The 23,600-nt window shown below is 36.4% G+C and overlaps 1 protein-coding gene across 1 annotated transcript in view; it reads right to left on the bottom strand.

Moving 5' to 3' along the window:
- ATF6 (activating transcription factor 6) overlaps positions 1–23,600 on the bottom strand; it is a 198,332-nt gene that overhangs the window by 93,051 nt on the left and 81,681 nt on the right. Inside the window, exons 13-14 of the mRNA XM_041773611.1 lie at positions 20,864–20,931; positions 16,795–16,909 (exon numbers count right to left, since the gene is read on the bottom strand). Of these exons, the coding sequence (XP_041629545.1) occupies positions 16,795–16,909; positions 20,864–20,931 (183 nt within the window). The remainder of the gene's footprint in view (positions 1–16,794; positions 16,910–20,863; positions 20,932–23,600) is intronic.

The following is a 23,600-nucleotide window of genomic DNA, read 5'->3' as shown; positions in this document are numbered from 1 at the left end:
TTTATAAAATGAGAAGTTAACTATGTACAGTAGCTTATATATGAATTATACCTCAAAAAAAAATCTACAAACCCTCTACCTGAGTCCCCTTCTTAATCCACCAAGGAAAAGAGTGTTGAGGATCCTCAAATAATTAAAAATAGAACTACCAAATGGTTGAGCAATCCCATTTCTGGGTATATATTGAAGGAAATGAAATCACTATATCAAAGAGATTATCTGCACCCCCATATTCATGGCAGTGTTATTCACAATAGCCAAGACAGGGTAATGACCTAAACATCTACCTATGGATGAACGGATAAAGAAAATGTGGTGTGTACATACAGTGGAATATTATTCGGCCATGAAAAAGAAGGGGAAAAAGGAAAGCCTATCAATTTGCAATGACATGGATGGATGGACCTTGAGGCCATTAATGCTAAGTGAAATAGGCAGGACAGAGAAAGACAAATACTACATGATCTGACTTACATATGGAACCTAAAAAAAGCCAAACAGAACAGAATGTTACTCAGAGAAACAGAGTAGTGGGTGCCAGTGGGTGGGGGCAGTGGGAGTGATGGGAAGATGTTAGTCAAAGGGTACAAGCTTCCAGTTATAAGGTGAACAAATACTGGCTATTTAAAATACAGTATGGTCACCATAGTTCATAATACTGTATCATATACAGTATTGCAAACAGAATAGATGTTAAATGTTCTATTAAAAAGAAGCAATTAAAAAAAATTAAAAAAATTAAAAAAATAAAAAGAAGCAATTATGCAAAGCAATGGATATGTTAACTAACCTTACTAAAGTAATATTTTGCAGTATATATGTGCATCCAATCATCACACTGTACACCTTAAACTTCCACAATGTTGTATATCAATTATATCTCAATAAAGCTGGTGGGGGAAGGTGGGGATACTAATCTCCACCTTAAAAAAAAAAACAGCACTGCATGACACAAATGTCACTATTAATTTTAATTACAAACTATGTTAAAGAACAAGTCTTTGCTTCATATAGCAGAGAATTAAATTTAAACTGGCCACAAGATTTTATTCTTATAAGAGTCTTGCAAGTAAGTGGGATAGTTCCCTGGTTGCTAACAAGGCTAACTCCTCAGAAAGCAGTAAGGGAGAAATCCAAGGTAAACACTAAATTAAAATTAAAGCATAAAATTAAAGGTTATTTACTTTGAAAATGATAAAGAGAACATGCCAAATAAAAACAAAATAATATTGTTAGGCTGCATCTCTAAGTCCTGTAAATTTTCTAGCTTCCACTAGCTGGAACTATGAAGGGAAAGAAGAAGGAAAGGAGGAATGGCACTTTGTCACAAGATCTCAAAGTGCCGATGACAGAAACTCAAAGATGCCAGGTGCCCCTCCAACCTGCCCCTTTTTCATCAAATCCCTTATACCTCCTCCAATATCCTCACTCAGCTGATGGCCTCACAGTGTAGTTCAACAGGAAATCAGAAACCCTTAGAGGTGTCTTCTCTTATCTTCCTGGAACCAAAACTCCTACCCTATGAACCTGTCTTGCCTCTACCATAAAAGGAGGAAGATCCCACCTAGCAAAGGACAATCTTTCTAGTAGTGATAGGAATTCCACCCTTTTGCTCTTTGTCAAGGACTTAATCACTTCTCCAATTAACACTGCTCTCTTCCCACCTACTGGTTCATTCTTTAAAATTTGACATTGTATCTTGGGATTAAAAAAAAAAAAACATCCGGGATGCCTGGGTGGCTCAGCAGTTTGGCACCTGCCTTCAGCCCAGGGCCTGATCCTGGAGACCCGGGATCCAGTCCCACATCAGGCTCCCTGCATGGAGCCTGCTTCTCCCTCTGCCTGTGTCTCTGCCTCTCTCTTTCTCTGTGTCTCTCATGAATAAATAAATAAAATCTTTTTTAAAAAAATTTTCTTTATTGGCAAAATCCTTTTTTTTTATTGGCAAAATCCTTAAAATAGTTATGCTGTCCTCATTTCCTTAATGACCAATCCATTGTTAATCTTTTTTTAAAGATTTTATTTATCTATTTTTGAGAGACAGAAAGTGAGAGTGAGAGAGCAAGTGGAGGAGCAGAGAGAGAGAGGACAAGCAGACTCTGCACTGAGCACAGAGCCCGACTTGGGGCTCGATCCCAGGACACTGAGATCATGACCTGAGCTGAAACCAAGAGTCAGACACTTAACCAACTGAGCCACCCAGGCACCCCCATCATTAATCTAACTTTCACTTCCAACTCATCACTACAGGGCTCTTGTCAAGGACAAACCAATGACTTTCATGTTGACACAGCCAGTGGATATTTACCTTCATCTTAACTGCTCTCTCAGCAGAATTCAAACCAACCACTCCTTCCCTCTTCAAGACATCTCCTCTCCTGGCTTTCCTTCTATGTTGTTAGTTGTTCTACTTCAGTTTCATTTGTTATCTTAACCTTCTCTAATGGAATCTCTCCGTCAGTCCTGAGTCCCCTTCTTCCTCTACATTCTCTTCCTAGATGATTCCATCACTGTCATGGACTTAACTATCTCTAAACTGTTAATTCCTAAATTCACCTTCTTAGCTCAGACTTCTCCTTCTCCCATGTCCTAAATTCGCAGAGCCAATGTGACAGATTCCCTTGAAATGTCTCATGGACATTTCAAACTTAATCGTGTCCAAAAAAGAACTCTTAATATTCATACCAAACATTAACCTGCTCTACCTCAAAACCTTTTCATCTCAATAAATGGCACCTCTATCTACTTAGTCACTCAAGCCAGAAATCTGAACATATCTAATATATCTCCAATTCCCCTGAATCTATCTGCAAAATATTTTTAGAACCCATTCATCAAACCACTGCAACCATCATACTGCCTGGACTATTGAAAAAGCCTTCAAATTGGCTTCATAAAACTTGTATTTGCCAATTGTTTTACAAATTTATCTGTTTACTTTTTCTGTTTTCTGATCAACACCATCAACTAAAATAGAAGCTGTGTGAGCACAGAGGCTGTATGTCTTCTCTATCATCGGAACCCTTGCTCCTGACAGGTCATCATAATACTCATTAAATAGTTCCCGAAAAAAGGTTTCCTAAGACATGAAAAAATGAATTCTAAGATATATACGCCTTATGATCACATAGCAGACTAATGGAGAAAGTCCTGAAAACACTATTATGCAGTTTGTTACATGGACTGACTTCACTACTACAACTTGTCATCTAAATACAACAAAGAAGAAAGTACATTTTGTCGGTCTGTTTTACAATGATATTTAAATTTCTTGAAAATTTTTAAATTTTAAGGATTTTACCTAAAACTGTTGTTCTTACATTTAATATCTGTAACAGATTTTTCTTATATTTAAGGTTGAATAAATGGCTTAAAAATGGGAGATTAGAATCCATGCTTCCTTTTTTAAAGGATTTTATTTGAGAGAGAGAGCATGTGTACAAGCAGGGGGGAGGGGTAGAGGGAGAAGGTGGGGTAGAGGGAGAAGGTGGGGTAGAGGGAGAAGCAGACTCCCCGCTGAGCAGGGAGCCTGATGTGGGACTCGATCCCAGGACTCTGAAATTATGACCTGAACCAAAGACAGACACTTAACTGACTGAGCCACCCAGGCATAGGAAGTCTTGCTTCCTTACTCCACAACCGTACTGTCTACATCTAAGATTCTGGGGGAAAAAAAAAAACCTGATACATTAGACAACTGTTGACTCATGAAAGGCAGAATCAAATTCCAAAGAAACTGGTGGAGACTGTTAATAAGAAACAACTGTATGTTGAAAGCTATCTTTCTCTTGTATTATAGGTGTTAAAAATTTATTTATTGTCTCTTACACAACAGAACATTTCAAATACTACAGTGTCAGTTAAGTTACAATGTCATTTTGGGGCAGCCCGGGTGGCTCAGCGGCTTAGTGCCGCCTTCAGCCCAGGGTGTGATCCTGGAGACCAGGGATCCAGTCCCACATCAGGCTCCCTGGATGGAGCCTGCTTCTCCCTCTGTCTGTGTCTCTGCCTCTCTCTCCTCTCCCTCTCTCTGTATCTTTCATTAATAAATAAATAAAATAAAAATTTAAAAAGTTGCAATGTCATTTTGAGACCAGTCTGTAGAGTTCAAAGAAAAAGGAACTGATTAGTTTAAACAAAGATGTGATGAATTCTTTAAAAATTAAAATTTGAAAAAAAATTAAAATTTGTTACAGCTTTTCATACTAGAAATGAAAAGATGACTGAAAGATCTTATGTTAAGCTACATGATGCACTGGCTACGGAAGCTCATGCAATAGCTGAGAAGTTAATAAAATTCCGGTGAGCAGACCTTGCTCAGTGCCTGCTGATAAATCAGTAAAAGAAATCACAGCATTGCTACCTTACAATCATACAGTAATTCGTCAAGTTAAAGATTTAGCTGCAAGTATGCAGACGAAGTTAATATTTGTACCACCACAGAATTGTGAATTTGTATTACCAATAAAAGAGTCTACAGACTTGATGTTTTGTTTATATTCATTCAAAAGGAGCTCCAAGTAATCAGCAACAAAGATCTTTTTCTGGAATGCTTGGCAACAACCAAAAGCAGTACTAAGATTGAGGGTTGAGTAACATATTTCAATCTCATCATTCATCCTGGAACAACTATTACTGATACTTACAGTGATGGTGCAAAAGCAATTCTGGTGCCTTCCCAACACAGTAGGGCCCAAACATATTAGAGTTCCTCGTATTATTTATCACCCTGTGTTCAGATACATTCATACATGCACGCACACAAAGTCAGTTTAACTGAAGGACAGCCTTGATAAAACCAATAAAAATTAATTTTATTAAATCTTGATCTTTGGGACGCCTGCGTGGCTCAGTGGTTGAGCGTCTGCCTTCAGTTCAGGGTGTGATCCCTGATCCTGGTGTCCCAGGATTGGGTCCCATGCTGGACTCCCATGCATGGAGCCTGCTTCTCCCTCTGCCTATGTCTCTGCTTCTCTCTCTTTCTCTCTCATAAATAAATAAAATCTTAAAAAAAACTTTTTAATAAAAATAAATCTTGATCTTTGAGTAGATTTAATATTCTGTATGACATAAAAGGAAATATACATAAGGCACTTCTGCTGCATTGCCAAGCATAATGGTTGTCTAGAGGAAAATCATTTGTGTAATTGAGTTGTGAGTTTTATCAGCCACTTTTTAATGGAACATGAAGTTTACTTGAAAAAATATCAGACAGACAACCTATAGTTATTTAGATTTGGGTATCTGATCAACATTTACTCAGAAATGAATTAAGGGAACCTGACACTTAAAGGAAAACAGCTAATAATATTTCTGACAATAGTAAAATCTGAACCTTCAACTAAAAACAGAATTTTGGAAAACTTGCATCTACTACCATAACCTTAACAGCTTCCTGATACTCAAAGACCTTTCTGATAATATTTGTAGTGGTCTTAAAGAATGTGATTTTTAAAATAATGAATAATAAAATGTGTGAACATGTAGAAGATCTGTATAACTCAGCGAGCCAATATTCTCCAAATGACCAACGTGCGATGTTACAAAATCACGCATGGGTAAAATATCCAAAGTGTAAGAAAAATCAATGGATTTTAAGGTATCAAAGTGCTAAAAGCTCATAGATTTGGCTTCTGCACCGCAACTAACCTTTAAGAAACTCTCTCTTGTTGAATGGTGTCCTATCAAAGAAAAATACGCACAATTATCTGAAAGGCTTTAAAAAGATTCCCTCCTTATCCAGCCATATCATCCGTGTGAGGCCAGGTTTTCTTCATAGATTTCAACCAAAAAAGAAATGATTAATGTGGAAGCAGATACAAGAATCCAGCTGGATTCTATTTAGCCATATACGGAGGAGATCCATAATAATAAGACCGTGCCCCTATTCTCACTAATGTTTCTTTATGTTTGGAAACTATAGAGGAGTTATGAAATGAAAATGTTTCAGAAACACTGACCTACATCAATCTAAGGATCTCCACTTTTTTATTACTCAGTTGGGTCTTAAGGCCTGATGGCAAAATAGAAGACTGAAAGGTCAGGGTCAAACATACAGAAAATGAGGGGATAAATATCTGATTAAAAAAAAAATGTCTGCCTGCATAGCTCTGAGTTGGATTTTCTTCATTTCAAAGTCAAGGAAAAAATGTTTTTTGACTATATATCATTATTTTTAGTTCACACTGCTTGTACCTACCAGAACAGATACTGAAAAGCTGCTAATTCAAAGCACATTTTATAGGGAGAAGGCAAGCAGTCTCTTTAAGAGACTTCAAAGTAAGCATCTGACACCTCCTCCAAGGCAGACTCATTCTTAATAGAATAAGTTATTGAATTCCTATTCAATAACAAATGGAGAAATATCTATAAAACCTAAACCGAGTTAACAGAGACCTGTGTATTCTGGAGGACATATTTTAGTTTTATTTTCAAGATTTACTTCTAGGCATATTGTGATCAAATGGAGATGACACCAAAATCATTCAAAATAGTCTATGGAAGATTTAACAAGTTAAGTCGATAAGCTTTTCTTGAATACCTTCCATATTCAAAATAAACACTCTGCAGAGAATAAAATGCTAACATCTTCCCATCATCCTAGAGACATCATAGACGTACATTAAAAATGGGCCTCCAAAAATACAGAGCTTGTTCAGTCTGCAGCTTATTAATTTTGGAGCTTAAAATGACACCACTGTCTGTTTAGCATCCTAAATGAAAAATAATCTTCTCTATCCATGTACTACTGACATCAGTGTTTCAACTCTGAAACACAGAGATCCTCCTGAGTGTATAGCTTCTCTCATGCAAAATGGTAACTAGCCTTTGCAATTGAATTCATTAATTTTCAAAGACTGGTTTTCGGATTTACAGTGAGACATAGATGGCCCTGATAAAAAGAGTCAAGAAGCTGATCTATCACAAATTCTCTATCACATTATGGTGATATAAACTAGTTTAGAATATGGTGTCAAATTGGTGGATTTGATATTCAGTTTGCTGGTTTGTTCATTTCTTCAACATTTACTGAATATCTGCAATACATCTGATACTAGAGTGAATACTAGGGATAGAGTGATGACTAAGACACAGTTCTTGCCATCAGGGTGCTTAAAGCCTGGCAAGGAAACAGATATTAAGCAAACAATCACGTAATTATTTAGTTAGACATACTCTACACTCCTAGTCTCAGCTAATCATCCATCTTGTTGGGTTCCAAAGTGTTTCCCATACTAGGAGTTGGAAAACTCCAAAGCCTACTCATAATAGGCTCTTCATACATTAGCATCAAGGCCTTAAAATAAATATCACACTACTACTAGCCTTAGGATTTTCAGGAAAAACCAACTAAGTGTCAGTGTTCAGATTTGCTGATGGTGTCAAAGTTAAACAAATCTGAGTCCAAAATGAACAAATCACTATATATGGGGGAGGGGAGGAAATGACACGAGTGTTTCAGACCTTAATCCTGAGTCAGATCATAAATCATCAACTTTTCCTAACCATAATAATTGCTTCCTCCATAATTAAGATATGTGACATCATCAAGAAGCTTGCACCAAACTTTGTTTAGACATAAAATGATTTAACAGCCTACTTTGCTAGTTTTTTGACTTTATATTGGGGGGGGGGGGATCCAAAACCATTTATGTATAAATTAAGTTAGAAATAGTTCTATTAACTTTTTAATTTTTAAAATTCTACAGCATTATTCTCTTTTTAAGATTTTATTAGGGGGGGGAGGGAGGGAGGGAGGAGGGAGGGAGGGAGGAAGAGCATGAGTGGGGAGAAGGGAAGGAGGGCAGAGAGAAGCAGATTCCCCACTGCGTAGGGAGCCTGATGTAGGGCTCAATCCCAGGACCCTGGGATCATGACCTAAGCCAGGGCCAACACTTAGCTGAATGAACCACCCTGGTGCCCCAAATCTCCAGCATTATTAAAAACCACCTCTTTATTTAAGATTTAGAAGACTAGATGTTTCATGGAATACTTTAAATATGACCTTATTTTTAAAAAATCTGGTTTTAATTCCATACTCTCATTTTTTTTGTAGTCCCATGCAAATAAACAAGTAAGAATTGTTCAACTTTATGCTCTGCTCTAAGGAAAAAAACATTAATACAGATGAGAAACAATGACTAGTTTCTTTTCTTTTAAAACTGTCGAGAATAAAATATATGCTCCTTCTTACATCCAATATATCTAAATTAACCACAATAGTCTGCATTTGCCTTATATTTTACCTCTACAGCTCTCCTATCCTTAAAACACACACACACAGACACACACACACACACACCACACACACACACACCCCCAAGCACACACGTGGGTGCACACTCGCGTGCCCGCACCCTTAGCTCTTTCCTTTAACTATATCCAGGCCATCCCCCTTCCATTCAATGCAAGTTATGAAACCTACCACTTTATTTCCTTCACACTGTCTCCTAACTGACTTCTAATCTGAATTCTGCTCTGAATCTGTTCTACCACAACTATAATCTCCAATCACCAATGGCTTCCATGTTTATATAGAACCAATGAGTTTTTCCTCATTTCTCATTCTCATTCAGCGAGCTCGGTCATGTCCAGTACTGCTGACCACCTCCTTTTTGAACTCTCTTTCTCAACCTCTATGTTTCTAAAAGAAAATAAACAAGTCAGGTTTTTTTTTTTACTTCATTTGTAGTATACTACTCCAGTTCTCCTTCTCTATCTTTAATCATTCCCTCTGTTGCCCTGCTAGCTGCTGTTCCTCCTACACTATTACTTTATGTAGCATGTGGCTTGGTTTTCCATGGGGCTTTGTCTTTGATCTTGTTCTCTTTGGAAAATTAACCTGAAGCAACTCACTATATATTCTGAACACAGAGATCCGTGGAATTAAATTCCAAATTGAATACTTTGAAAGAGAAGACGTTTGGATATAAAAGTTCTAGAAAGGCAATATAGAGAGGGATATGATCATAAACACAGACTCTGGAGCCAGACTTTCTTGGTTAAATTCTGGCTCTGTCACTTCCAAACTATGTCATACTGGACAATTAAATAACCTCGCTGTGCCTCAAGCTCCTCACCTGCAACATGAGGATAATAATTGTACTTACCTCATAGGGATATTATGAGGATTAGAGACTGACATATTATAAGCACTATGAGAGTGGATTATTAAATAAATTACAAGACCACCAGCTATTAAAAAAAATCAAACTCATTAATTTATGGGCCCACCTTGACATTTTATTGTTTTTGTAATAGCTATTTTCTAAAACCCTTAAACTATACTAACTCCACTGAGTTACTTTAGTGACTTCAAAAACAAACACAATACCACAGATTTCTAAGCAGACAGTGCTCTCACACACACACATAAACACACACTCATAGAAGAATGCTGTAGATTTCCAGAGCCAGAAGGAAAGTGAGAAGGTACTCATCACTCTACAGATAAGGAAACTAAGGACAAAAGAGACAAGTGATTTGTCCAAAGTTACACAGCAAATAGTGAGTGGCAGAGTCAGGGCTGGAATGCTGGTCTCTAAAGTCTCCATCAATAAATTTTTAAAAAAACAAAAAATTTTCCCATCATATATTCATAATGTAAAAAAATATATTCTTAGAATGAGATTTTGCCTTCAAGAAATATCTTCTTCCTGTATTATGAAAAATCTGAAATTTGATGAGAAAGAAATTATTAAAACTGTAAGCTATCAATGACTAAATCCTACCTTTCTTCGGGGTGCTTTAGTCTTTCAGAAATGCTTTATTCTATAGTTAAGACTGCAACCACATCAAAGTAGACTGTGTTTTTAAATTTTTCATTGTTATTCGAATTATAAAAGTAATTTTAAACATTCATTCAGGAAAATTTTCCTCCTTTGTTTCTATAAACTCCACCTCTAGTAATCTTTTGAACAGGAGGATATAAAAAATAAGGTTAAAGGGCACAAATAAGCAGTGGCTTGATCAGCCACCACTTATTTAGGACTTGCTCCGCACAGTGGAGTGTGTTGCAGCGGACCTTGTACAAAGACAAAGCAGAATGAAGAGACTTTTATCCCTGCCCAGAAAAAGCATTCAACCTGAAAATGGAGATTAAAACGTGTACATGAAAAACACATTATAAAATAAAGATACTAAACTAAGCACACAAATAACGAACAGTTGGAAAATTGTCCTGACTCAGATAGATCTGCCCACCATCCTGAGAATTTTGAAGATTTTATATTATCTGTGAATTATAAATTTTCTGTGTCCAGGGCTATTAACTATATGCAAGTCTAGTTACACAGACTACCAAATAATCATTTTTCAAACATTAAACAAGTTACTTGAGAGCTTGCACGGAAAAGTCTAAATAATAGAAATGTTTATGCTAGCTAGCAATCTGTTACAGAGCCAAGGAACAAATGACTGAATCCTCTAAAACCACACAACAGTAACTCATATTTAACAAGAAGCTTGAGATCAAAAGTTTCTGATCTCGAGGATCTGGCATGCAGTACACAGAATCCATAACAAAATGCACTTACACACATACACAAAAACCACTCTTCTCTATGAGACATTCATTCTAGGGCACCAATCATTACAAGGGTGTCTATTTTGGCTAAACTACTTCCTTTTTAAGATGCGCAAAGATTTCTCCCCCTGAGTGTTTTAAAAAGAAACCAGAAACTTTCCAAGCCTATTTTATTCTATTCTCTGGTTGAAACCTTGCAGATCATCAGGTTATTCTCTGCTATAATAAAAGTGTAACCCAATAAAGTACTTAATCTATCATCAGGTAGGTAATCAACAAAAAATCTGAATTGTTAATTCAGTAACTCCAGGATAATTGCCAGCAGATTTGGCAAAGAAACATGACTGGCTTTGGAGGAATAATTATGCTATTTACATATTCTGTAATATACCTAAAATACAACACTAGAGTATAAAGAAAAACATCATTGTATTAAATTAGAACACTTTAATTATTGCCCTAGCGCTACTGTTTACAATTCTTATGTCCTTACGTAAGTCACTTTACCTTTCTTTGCCTTAATTTTTTCACCTGTAAAACAGGACTAGGAGTACTTAATTATATGTAAGGAATTAACAAAACTATGCATAGGAAAGAGGCTTAAAACTGTTAACGGTCTTATACACTGAAGGTGTCAGCATTTGTGTATAAATGAAATAAAAGAGAACATGGAGAAAGAGAATGTTACTGATTTAATCATTAAGTGAACCCAGGTTAAGTGGATACTCAGACAACTCTGCTCTGTTTTTTTATAATGTGCATCAGGCCTGAATGAGATACATTTCAAAGGAAGTTAAAAATCATTAGAAAAAGACCTGCTAAAAGTTTTTTTCTAAGTTTTTCTTCTGAAATAAGACTTTTTAAAAAATGCAAGTATCTTTCCAAACTCATTTATTCACATTTTTTTCCATGTAGAGAAAGAATTTGGCTAAAAGGCAATGAAAATGGAGATAAGAAAATGGCCAAACTCCAAGATTGACGTGTATGCTCCAGTTGTGAAGTCCCAAAACAAAAGGAGCTGTATCCTTCTGAAGTAGACTTTATAAAGTGACTAATATCCCTTGATTACTAAGGAAATTCCTCTTGTCTCTGAGGATTTTACATATATATATAATAGTAATTCCAAGAAATAAATAACATGCATTAAAAGAAAAAAAACATGCCAGGGACGCCTGGGTGGCTCAGCAGTTTAGTATCTGCCTTCAGCTCAGGGCGTGATCTCAGGGACCGGGATCAAGCCCTGCATTGGGCTCCCTGCAGGGAGCCTGCTTCTCCCCCTGCCTATGTCTCTGCTTGTCTCTCTCTCTATTTCATGAATAAATAAAAATTTTAAAAACAACAACAAAAAACATGCCATTCTTCTAAGCATATATCAGGTATTAATCCAGGCATTACATTTAGGAAATATCAAAGTTATTCTGTGAATTTTTTTTTTATTGGCCTTCCATAGGAGTCAATCTTTGGCAGACATTCTGAAACATCACAAATCATCCTTCTGCAATAATTAGAGCTTTTTCTATACTTTGTCCAAAGTTTCAAGTTTCTGGTTCTTGCTGCTGGAATGTACAGATACTAGACATCATCTCTTCTCCAAAAAAAGAAAGCAATGAGGTCTAACAACAATCTACTCTAAAATGTTTCTGCCAAACATTAAAAAATGAGGATGTAAACACCTCAAAGTTCTACCTAGTGGCCATTAAACATTTCATAGTCAAACATTTCAGCCAGGTGATTTTCTTCAGCTCTAAAGTTTAGATTCAGAGACAAGAACAAAAATGATGCATCTCTGGCGAGTGCAACCATAAATGGAAAAAGGTCACCTCTAAATTTTCTGTTAGAATTCAGCACTGCTGGGCAGCCCAGTGGCTCAGTGGTTTAGGGCTGCCTTCAGCCCAGGCAGGGCGTAATCCTGTAGACCCCGGATCCAGTCCCGCATCGGGCTCCCTGCATGGAGCCTGCTTCTCCCTCTGCCTGTGTCTCTGCCTCTGTGTGTGCATATATGTGTGTGTGTCTCTCATGAATAAACAAATAAAATCTTAAAAAAAAAAAAAAAAAGAATTCAGCACTGCTTATGCTATTCCTTGGATTGGTAGATTCACATTTCTTTAAGCAAAGCAGATACAAAAATACCCCTTAAATGATTATGAAAGGCAACAAACTTCCATCACTGTGATTTCTCTTAGTGAACCATTACCTAAAGTTGTTTTGTTTACTAAACATCAAGTAGCTGGCATTGTGCTGAGTGTGACAGGTGGTAATAAAAAAGCTAGGACACTTCCTGCCTTTAAGAGAGTTATGATATAGACAAGAAGATAACTTTGTAGATCAAACAATTAGGGACCAATATAAGAATTTTTTTAAAAAGCCAGGTTGTAGAGTATGATAAACAGTTCGTGAAGCTCTAAAAGCCCACCACTATCATTTTGTCAGAAGAGTGGCTCTAAGCTGTTCCCTTCTGCATAAAGTTGCTGGCTTACAAACCAAGAGAATACATTTGAAATCAACTCTATTTCCCTGGTCACAAATGAATGGACCATGAATCATGAGCCAGGCTATCTCAGTAAGATTCCACATAAGAGATGACATATGTGGGGAGACACACACATACACACATACATACACACACAATCAGATCCTCTATATGGAAAATCTGGATGAGTGATGTGTGCTAAAGACTAACATGAAATCACTGGAGCTGCTCTGGAATCAGGAATGACAACAAGCCACTATTCCAATCTCTATGAGGCCTAGTATACGTTCCAGTCTAGGAAACACAAGCATAGGACTATTTAGCTGCTGAGCCAGTTCCCCGTGCTTCTTCAATCCTCTTGTATCTTACAGTAAGACCCTATTATTTAAGATTATCCTAAGAATCCATGCCATATATATGATACTGCTTCTAAGTTTTTTTTATGAGAGACCAAGAAGGGGTAAAATACCCAAATATTGTACTATATCGAAGAATACATAAAATACTCAGAAAAAGTATGGTATATATCTAGAATGCATAAAGTACTCAGGAAGATGGGGAGAGAAACATCTCTGAGGCAGACATACATCCATAGCTCAGGTTCTCCTTATGTGTGTTACATTCTGTACCTGAAGTAGATGCAATGTTAAGTGCCTGACTTTGATTTGAGGGATGGGTACTGAAAACAGAAAATATAATAGAAATAAATTATGTTCCAAAAAGTAGGCTTCCATTTCATTGGGAGAGGACGTCTCAAACAAGAATGAAGATACTATGGTGAACTGAAATTCACAGCCACGTGAATGAAAGAGCCTGTTCTTAAGGGAAATTGCCCCCAGCAAGATAAAAATTCCTTTCTCTATTTATTAAAAGACAAAAGAACAGCATCTAGAATTGTACTTCAATGTTTAGTGGAATTATAGACAAAGTATCATTTTCTTGCCTTTTTTCTCAATGTTATCTTTCTTTACACTTTTCTTTATCCTACCTTACATAAGCCTTTTTATTTGTTTCTGTCCCATGCTTTTGAATTCATTTTATTATATTCTTTAATTTACTCCCTCCCTCCCCAAACAGAGTATGATATGAAAGCACTAAGAAAAAAATAAACATTAAACCTAATTGGATTTTTTTCTTAATGTATCAGTTATACCACACTCAAAGTGACTTGGAAGTTTGAGAAAACATTATTTTCCACCACCTGGACTGTAAATCATAGTAAAACAAGTCAAAGAAAGGAGAAAAAGACAGAATGCTTATAAGAAAATAAGTAATGAACACCTGGAACTAAATAAAGGGAGTGGAGTCACTGTGTTGAAGGCAAAAACTTAAAAGTCAAAAGAACAGGAAAAGGTTTGAACCTCTGACAGGATTACTGGGATCATAAGCATTCTTTCCTGCTGGCCTGTAACAGGAAGTCAGCAGTTATCCAAGAGTGAGTCTCAGAGAAAATTATTTCAGCAGCTCAACTGTAATGTGATTAAGGAGTGTGGGAAGGGGGAGTGTCAGGAGGTAGAAGTCTGGGACACAGTAGGTTTATTAAATAATGGTAGACCAAACAGTCAATGGCTACCTCTACTTTTTTAGATATTAAAATATTTTATTAAATACATATCCAATTATAAAATAAAACAATACGGCTGGCTTACTGGCTCTGTTACATATGGTTTATACTAAGCCGAACCTTGGAGCTTTAGAATTATCTGTATTTCTTCAATTCCAATGCAATCAGAGAGTATCAATTATAGTAATATCTGTCAATGAAATTAAGAACTTCCGTGGGAAAAAAAGCCTGCATCTTTCTAACAAGGAATGATGCCCCTCACCTTTTTGATGAAACTGTTAGAAGAATATTTTACATTGAAAATGGAAGCAAAAACCAAGCATGAGGTCATTACTTCTTTCATTTTCATTTTAGCAAGAACAAAAAGAACCTAATCCAGCATTTAAGAACCAAATTCCTGTCCCATGACACAGTTTATAGTCATCATGATAAAATTAACTTCCTTAGCCCTGCTGTTAAAACAAAACAAGAAAAAATGAAACAGAATGTCACTTTTCCTTGATCTAAAACACCAAAATGTGATAAATCAGTAATTAGGAAACAAAAAATCCAAACAGAATGTGACAGTCCTAACAGTTTTCCAGAATGTGAAAAAAACTGTTTCTTCTAGAGTATCAAAAAGTTGCAGGGGGGGGGGGGGGGGCAGGGAGGATATCAATAATTTTCCAACAGCATTTTTTACAGGAAACTAAAGAGAAATAGCTTTTACAATGCAAGAAATACAATATATATTTAAAATAATAACACCATTCATCTTCCTTTGTATATATAATCCCTTTAAGGCTAGGATTATTATTCTATTCCCTAGAAAAACATTATTAACTAGGACTTCAACCCGTGGCTTGACCACTGATACTTCTAACACATGCTATATATACTGTTTTGGTCAAATAATGGAGAAATTATCTGGAACCTAAGAAAAAGTATTCAGCTATTTGAGGGTTAAAAGCACTTTAGTCTGGTAGCTTCTATAAACATATACTTCAACACATTCATTCTAACACCTATCAAGTCTCTTCACAGCACTGCTAGATTTCATTTTCTTCCACTTTTAACATGACTATGTTGACACTAAGGCAAACAACTTAGTTCTCAGCAGTCAATACAGTCGGAGCCTTGCTGAAACCCTGTTCTCAGCTGCCCCCTTGCTGCTAGAAATGAACTCTGAGGCTTGTGCAGTAGAGACATACATCAATTATGTCTGAGAGAATAAGCCCGGCACAAGGAATTTTGTGGATAGGCAGAAATCATGAGATGGCACTGCACAAGAATTCCAAATCCCCAAGTGTATTTGATTAACAGCTAAAAATATACAAAATGTTTGATCTCTCTAATCTTTAAATGCCGAAGTTCTCTAATACTAAAATTCTGAGCTACTAGATATTTATACATCAGGAAAAGAACTCAGTTAACTGAGAATTTCAGATACTTAGTGGTGACAATAATCAGAATGAACTGTTACTCTGCAGTTAGCACATGCTTATTTCTAACAGGGCCCCCTCTACATTCTCAAAAAAAGAAAAGCCTAGGACACAAACCTCCAAGGAATTCGAACTCATTCATGTATTCCTGGTTTAACTTACAGCACTCTAACAGAGACATTCAAATGGCAACTCTATGAAAAATATTTTTTCGTTTTATAGGAAAAGTTGACAGAATGTAAATAGCTGTGCATTTTGTTTCCATTTAACATTTGTAACATTCAAAAGTACACATATAAACATTTCCTTTTGCATAAACTAACACATTCTTCACCAAGAGGAGTAAATGTCTGCCAAAGGAGAGAGAGAAAAGAAGAACAGGAAGTCTTAAAAACATAAATCCAAACATTCCGCATTAATATACTGATCAGCCCACGATTCACCTTGATCCCACATCTGGGAAGTCTATTTCTCAATAACCAAATGGGACTACCACCACAAAGCCTAAAAAAAAATTTCACGTTTTTACTTCTTTTGTTAAAAACAAACAGCATAGATATAGGAATGACAAAGGATAAAAATCAGTAGGCCGTTTATATTTTCCAGATCTAAACTCGTTGCCTGACATCAATCCCATGTTTGTCTTCACTTGCTCAAGAGCTCAGGAACAAGCATGTCTTCCAGTTCCACTCACATAGTATATTTACATTGCTTCCTATCTCACATCTCTTTACTTCCCAAAGTATTCAGCCCCGTGCCCTGTACACAGCAGGTATTCCAAAATATCTTCTTTATCCTTTCAAAGAGGACTTACCCTTCGAAATGACACAACATAGAATGTGTCTCCCCTTCTGCGGATGGCCTCAAAGAAGTCTTGATAACTTCGGGGTGATGCATAATACACTTGGAGCTCACTCCCTGAGTTCCCACTGAAGGAAAAAAAAGGGCAAAGTGTTCTTAAACTAGAAAATTTAATATCCTCTCAAAAATACCCCCCCATTCTAAGGCTATGTCTGAATCATAAGAATTTCTCTCATGCAAAATATTAGCAGCATTTGGCAATAATTTTTTTAAAGATTTTATTTACTTGAGAGATTGCGAGTGAGAGAGAAAGCACAAGCAGGGGAAGGGGCAGAGGAAGAAGGAGAAGCAGAATCCCTGTGGAGCAGGGAGCCAGCTGCGGAACTCGATCCCAGGACCCTGAGATCATGACCTGAGCCAAAGGCAGACACTTAACAGACTGTGCCACCCAGGTGCCCCAGCAATAATTTTTACACTGACATTTTGAAAAGCCCAAGGTCAGGATATTTGTAAGATCTAATTCGCTAAAACTAAAACTCTCATTTCTGAATGGAAAACTCTAAAATGTATCACTGTAAACTCTAAAATGTATCAAGTGCACTGCAAAGCATGTAAAAATAATAAACGTATCAGAAAACAGATTTCTGCATTGGTTTGCAATTTTTGGTGACAGAAATAAAGTCTGAGGAAAACTTCTTTTTCACCACTCTGTCAAATCAATGAGGCGTGCTTGCCTAGGAGGCTGTGTGACAGGTGGGTAGAAATCGGCTTTGAATTTCTTCTTCATTCCTCAGGTGAGTATTCTTGGGCAACTCAACCTCTGAGCAACCACATTTCCTCATCCTTAAAATGGGGATAACAATATAAACCTGCAGGATTGTTACTGGGGTCAGGGATGTTCTATATGTGAAGTACCAAGCATGGGTTTCCTATTTCTTTTTTTTTTTTTGGGGGGGGGTTCCTATTTCTTAAGAGTATCTCAACAAATGCTGGTCATAGATATTAAAAGTACCACATCAATGTCTTCACATAAAATTTTATCTAAAATTATAGTACCTCAACTACACTATATCCCCAAAGATATACTCAAATGATATTAATATAGTTTTTAATATTTTCAGTCTTTTACTATTAAGCACAATAAGCTAATGCCCAGAAGTTAAAGGAGAGTTAAAGAAATAATATTTCATTTTTCTCCAAAAAGACAACCTATGTTTTCTTTCTTTTTTTTAACTTTTTTAACTTTTTTAATTTTTTCTATGTTTTCTTTCTTAAATGTTCTTCTATGTTTTCAATCAAGCTTTAAGAGTAAAAAAGGACTGATCTAAAAGGAAAATTATAAATGAGTCATAAGAATTTTCTTTGAAATAATTCCATTTGCTCCCTGTGAGACCATTTCTAACCATATTATTTTGAACACACAATCAATTCTTTTTTAGTTTTCAAAGTAGGCTCTATGCCCAGTGTGGAGGCCAAACTGGGGCTTGAACTCACAACCCTGAGATTAAAGAATGAGCTGAGATCAAGAGTTGGATGCTTAACCGATTGAGCCATCCAGGCGCCCCCCGAATACACAATCAGTTCTTATTATTCATGGCAGTTATATTTTATAAAGTCAGTGTGAACACCGAATTAGTAAATACTGAAACATTCTCCTAAGGGAAATACAAGGTTAGGTTCCTACAAGCTCCTAGATACAGCATTTTTGTCAACTGATCAACATAAAACAACTTTGTTCTATGTTTCTATTTAAAGACATCTTCTTTGACATATATATGGTTTACTCATTACCATTGAACCCACAGTCAACAGCACTATAACTTATGACTGAATAAAGCTTATCTAATATGTATATTTTCCCCATATAGCATAACACAGCTTTCTTAGACAACAGGTAGTTCTACTATGCTTCAGGATCATTTTAAACAGTGAAATCACCACCAAAAATGTAAAAAATATGGTACTAATTGACCTCAAAAAAGAAACTTGTTTACAGTGTGAGAGCTGAAACAAGAAGGCAGAGTTTCGCCTTGTTAATTAATTAAGCCTCACCTGGGACTATCTATGCAAATTTGTGAATGACTGTGAAAGCACCCTGAGTATTGATTTTGGGGCAGAGGCACATTTTAATAAGTAGGCAGATTCACAGATACAGAATACATAAGTAGTTCATTTAAAACATTTTTTTAAAGACTTTTTAAAAAGCACTTTTAGGTTCACAGCAAACTTCAGAGGAAGATACAGAGATTAAAAACGTTTTTAACTAGTAAAGAAATATTATCCCATTATAATGATGCATCAAAAATGAATATATGGGGTGCCTGGGTGGTTCAGTTGGTTAAGTGTCCAGCTCTTGATCTCAGCTCAGGTCTTGATTTTAGAGTCATGAGTTCAAGCCTCACAGTAGGCTCCACAATGGGCATGGAGCCTACCTTAATAAAAAGGTTGTCAGGGGACCCAGGTGGCTCAGTGGGTTAAGCGTCCCACTCTGGATTTCAGCTCAGGTCATGATGTCAGGGTCATGAGATGGAGCCCCACATTGGACTCCGTGCTGAGTGTGGAGTCTGCTTGAGATTCTCTCTCTTTGTCTCCCTGTCTCCCTCTACCCCTCCATGGGACACATTCTGCCTCTCTCTCAAAAAAAAAAAAAAAATTTTCCATTAAAATAGCAAAAATATTTTAAATATGTATATAGTAAATCAATGAAATACTCTGATCACTAGAGAATTATTAGTTACTATATACATTTGAATTACCTATTTCTACAAGATAATATAGTATCTCAGGATTTTAAACATTCATGATATGCCAATATGCTGCTCAGTGCCATTTATTGGCAATTCTCAGTTAATAGGATAATGAACAGCTCTCAACTTATACTGGGCATACATTCTCAGTACCTGATACACTGACACACAGCTGGTGCTCAGTAAATGTGAAAGTAATATTAAATAAATCATGAACGCTAAGTCTAAGGGAGAGATACAGACAGAATCTGAGACTCTACTTCCACTTCAGTGATACTGTCTTCAATAATATCACATCATCGTCATTACTGGTTTTTGAACATGCCAAGTACCATATAAAGTGCTGTAAATAAATTACGCAATTTAATCATCAACTCTGTGTGGCCAAAATTTTGTAGATGAGGAAACTTAAGTAACCTGCTTGAATCCACAGAGCAAGTAAATGGCAGAAATGATTTGTATTCTGGCAACTCAAAACCCAGCATCTTAATCATGACACTACATGGTCTCCCATCATACTGTTCCTTTTAGTGAGATAGGTTTGGTGCATATATTTCAAACTTAGGTACAGCACCCCTTGGAATCCTTCAAAATCTTAAGTAGCATCAGTGTGGTGAAAAACGCATTTTAAATCAAACAGATCTGAATGCTTATTCTATGCCACTTATTGGTTCTATGACTCTGGCTTAGAAAAAATAAACGAGGGCAGCCCAGGTGGCTCAGCAGTTTAGCGCCGCTTTCAGCCCAGGGCGTGATCCTGGAGACCCAGGATCAAGTCCCACGTCCGGCTCCCTGCACAGAGCCTGCTTCTCCCTCTGCCTGTGTCTCTGCCTCTCTCTCCCTGTGTCTCTCATGAATAAATAAAATCTTTAAAAAAATAAAAAAATAAATGACTTCTCCAGTTTTTCTCTATATAAAATAGGGACTGTGTTATCTACACTTTAAGTTACTATACAGATTTAAAAATAAAATGCATGTAGGGCACTCAGCAGGACACCTGGCACAGAGCAGACATTCATTCACAAAATAACATTCTCTTCCTCTTGGCTCATGAAATAGATACAAATTGTGGATGAGAGTTATATGTATTTAAATTTTATAGCAAAATTATGACTGAACAGCATTCTAACTGAATCTGTATTTAAGGAATTTGAGGGTTAACCTTTTGAAATTATCTGGGTATACTCTGACTGCTCTGATGCAGTATGTTAAGTGAACTAACAGAAAAGTCACAGATGAGAACAAGTTTAAGGTGGAAGGGAAATGTGCTTTTCAACTTCACTAAAATACTAGGTATTTAAAATTCCTTGGCCAAGAACTTCCACACTTTCTTACCTGATACTAGTGGTTTCTGTGTATTGGACAGCCATGAGCTGAGAATTTGAGCCCTGTTCCAGAGCACCCTGGAAGAAAAAAAAAATTTAATACCATATAATGAAATTATATGAAGATCTTCCTATAGTGACTCAGCCTACATTTACATTTACTAAACTCTCACTAAAGTATTCATATACTTTTTTGTTCATGAATATTCTCACATATTAGGTTCATATAACTAGACACCAACAGAGAGATTAGAATTCTTCTGGTTACACTCTGGACTTGAGATGTGTCTTAAGGAGATTAAAATGTTAAGACATTTCTCATAAAGTTTAAAAATATAGCCTAAAAGCTTAGTCCAAAATCACAAGTTTTATGACCAACTCATACAAATATTACTGAACATAAAACAATTTATGTTTGTCTAAAATAATTATTTCCCCCAATGAAAAGTTCCTGAAATGTGAAAGGTCCATAACAAAACTAGATCCTATTGTTTACTGAATTAAATACAAAGGCCTTCATGCCAAAATATACCTATGGACTAAGCTGTCATTAAAGAGATCTCACTGATGACTTTTTTGGCCAGAGAACAGTCTCATCTGGAACCACAAGTGACCCACGGATGCTATACTGGAAACCTATCTTCCTCTTAGTATCTGCTTTGTCCTATGTCTTCTATTCCCAGGCAGTTGTGTAGATTGATCTTCAGAAGAGTTTTAGAAGGGGATTAGTGTTCAAGAACACATTACCAATTACTATGTTAGAAACTGACCTTACTAATACCCTGTCAAAAAGTGGCTTAAGTAAGCGTTTACTCATAAGACTATTAGCATCTCTTCATTACTGTATCCATCCATCCATCCTTCAACAGTCAAACTTTTACAGAGCACCTACAACATGCGCTTAGGAAGACAGACATGTGGAAACAATACAATGTGATACATGTTAAAATAGAAGAATATATAAAGGGTTAAAGGAAAAAAAAGGGTTATTTTGTGGATGGAACCTATATGCAGAGATGATTACTGGGCTTCGAATTTCTGGCTTTGTAACAAGGGTTTTATTTTATGAAAATCTAAAGTAAGTCTTAACATGAAACAGGTGCTCAATAAAAGATTGTTCAAACAAAAATGAAAAAGCATCAATAAAATGAAAAGGACAAAAGAAAAACAAATACACTTAAACAGGCTCCATGCAGGGAGCCTGATGTGGGACCTGATCCCAGGACTCTGGGGTCACACCCTGTGCCAAAGGCAGATACTCAACCGCTGAACCACCCAAGTGTCCCAATAAAGCCAAATTTAAATTAGAGCTAGCTAATAAAAATTAAGTTTAAAAAAACAGATTAAATATCTGGTGAATTTTAAATGATACTGCTACTTTGGCACATTTGAAATTAACATAAAAGTCTGAAAAAAATCAGATTTCTTTCCCTAAACTCAGAAATGAGTGGGGAGGCTTTAAAGAAAGCTCTTATACAGCTATTAAGCAAATAGAAATTGGGCGTGTCATTTACACCAATTAACAAAAGAAGCTCTGAAAAACTGCCCATGAGCTTTGACATTTTTAGCTATGTAGGATTTAGCAAAAGGTCACAATTAGCAAAAATATGAGGTAGACATTTACATATAAATGAGAGGATGTTAAAAGCTCCAATTATGTTTCATATTTGTCTATTTTTCCTTTTAGTTCTATCACTTTTTTTTTTTTTGCTTTGAAGCTTTGTTATTATGGGTCTGTATATTCAGAATTATGTTTTCTTAAATGCTCCTTTTATAAATTATGAAATTTCCCTGTCATTTACAATATCCTTTGTCTAGAACTCTGATAAATATAACCACACCAGCTTTCTTTTTTTTTTTTTTTAAGATATTATTTATTTATTTGAGAGAGAGAGAGAGCGCACAAGCAGGGTGAGGAGCAGAGGGAGAAGCAGGCTCCACACTGAGCAAGGAGCCTGACACAGGGCTGGATCCCAGGATCGTGACCTGAGCGGAAGGCAGACCTTAACCTCTGGCTGGCCCCCCGCACCAGCTTTATAATGCTTAATATTTATACAGTATACATCTTTCCACCCTTCTATTTTGCATGTGCCTTTATATTTAAAATGTTACTTCCTGGAGTGCCTGGGTGGTGCCTTTAGTTGAGCACCTGACTCTTGATTTCAGCTCCAATCATGAGCTGAGAGTCAGGAGATGGAGCTCAGTGTTGGCTCCACACCTGATGGGGAGTCTGCTTGAGATTCTCTCGCTCTGCCCCTCCGCCCTCCCATATGCCCACACACTCTCTTTCTCAAATCAGTCAATCAATCCATCAATAAAATGTTACTTCCTATATACAGTATATAGTTGTGTCTTCCCTTTTCAAAAATAGTTTGACAATCTCTCCCTTTTAACCCATGTGTTTACCCATTAAATGTAATTACTAGTACAGCTGGGTTTAAGTCCACTATCTTGGTATATATTTTCTATTTATCCTATTTGTTCTTTATTCTTTTCCTGCCTTCTTTTGGTTAAAATACATATTTTTTAGTATTCCACATTTATTTCCTGTATTGGCTGTTCAGCTTTGCTTCTTTGTGCTATTTTTCACTGTTTGCTCTAGAGATTATCTTTATGTTACCACAGTCTACCTTTAAATATTATTTGAACAATATAACTTTCTAATTCCATTTATCTCCCTCTCTGTGTTCCTAGTGTCTTGTCACTTTACTTTTACATAAGCTATAAACCCACAAGAAATTGTTACA

This window comes from Vulpes lagopus, chromosome 11, assembly GCF_018345385.1.
Source record: "Vulpes lagopus strain Blue_001 chromosome 11, ASM1834538v1, whole genome shotgun sequence".
In the NCBI taxonomy this organism is placed as follows: domain Eukaryota; kingdom Metazoa; phylum Chordata; class Mammalia; order Carnivora; family Canidae; genus Vulpes; species Vulpes lagopus.
The sequence above is the reverse complement of the archived record's forward strand: the minus strand, read 5'-3'. Positions and strand labels throughout refer to the sequence as shown.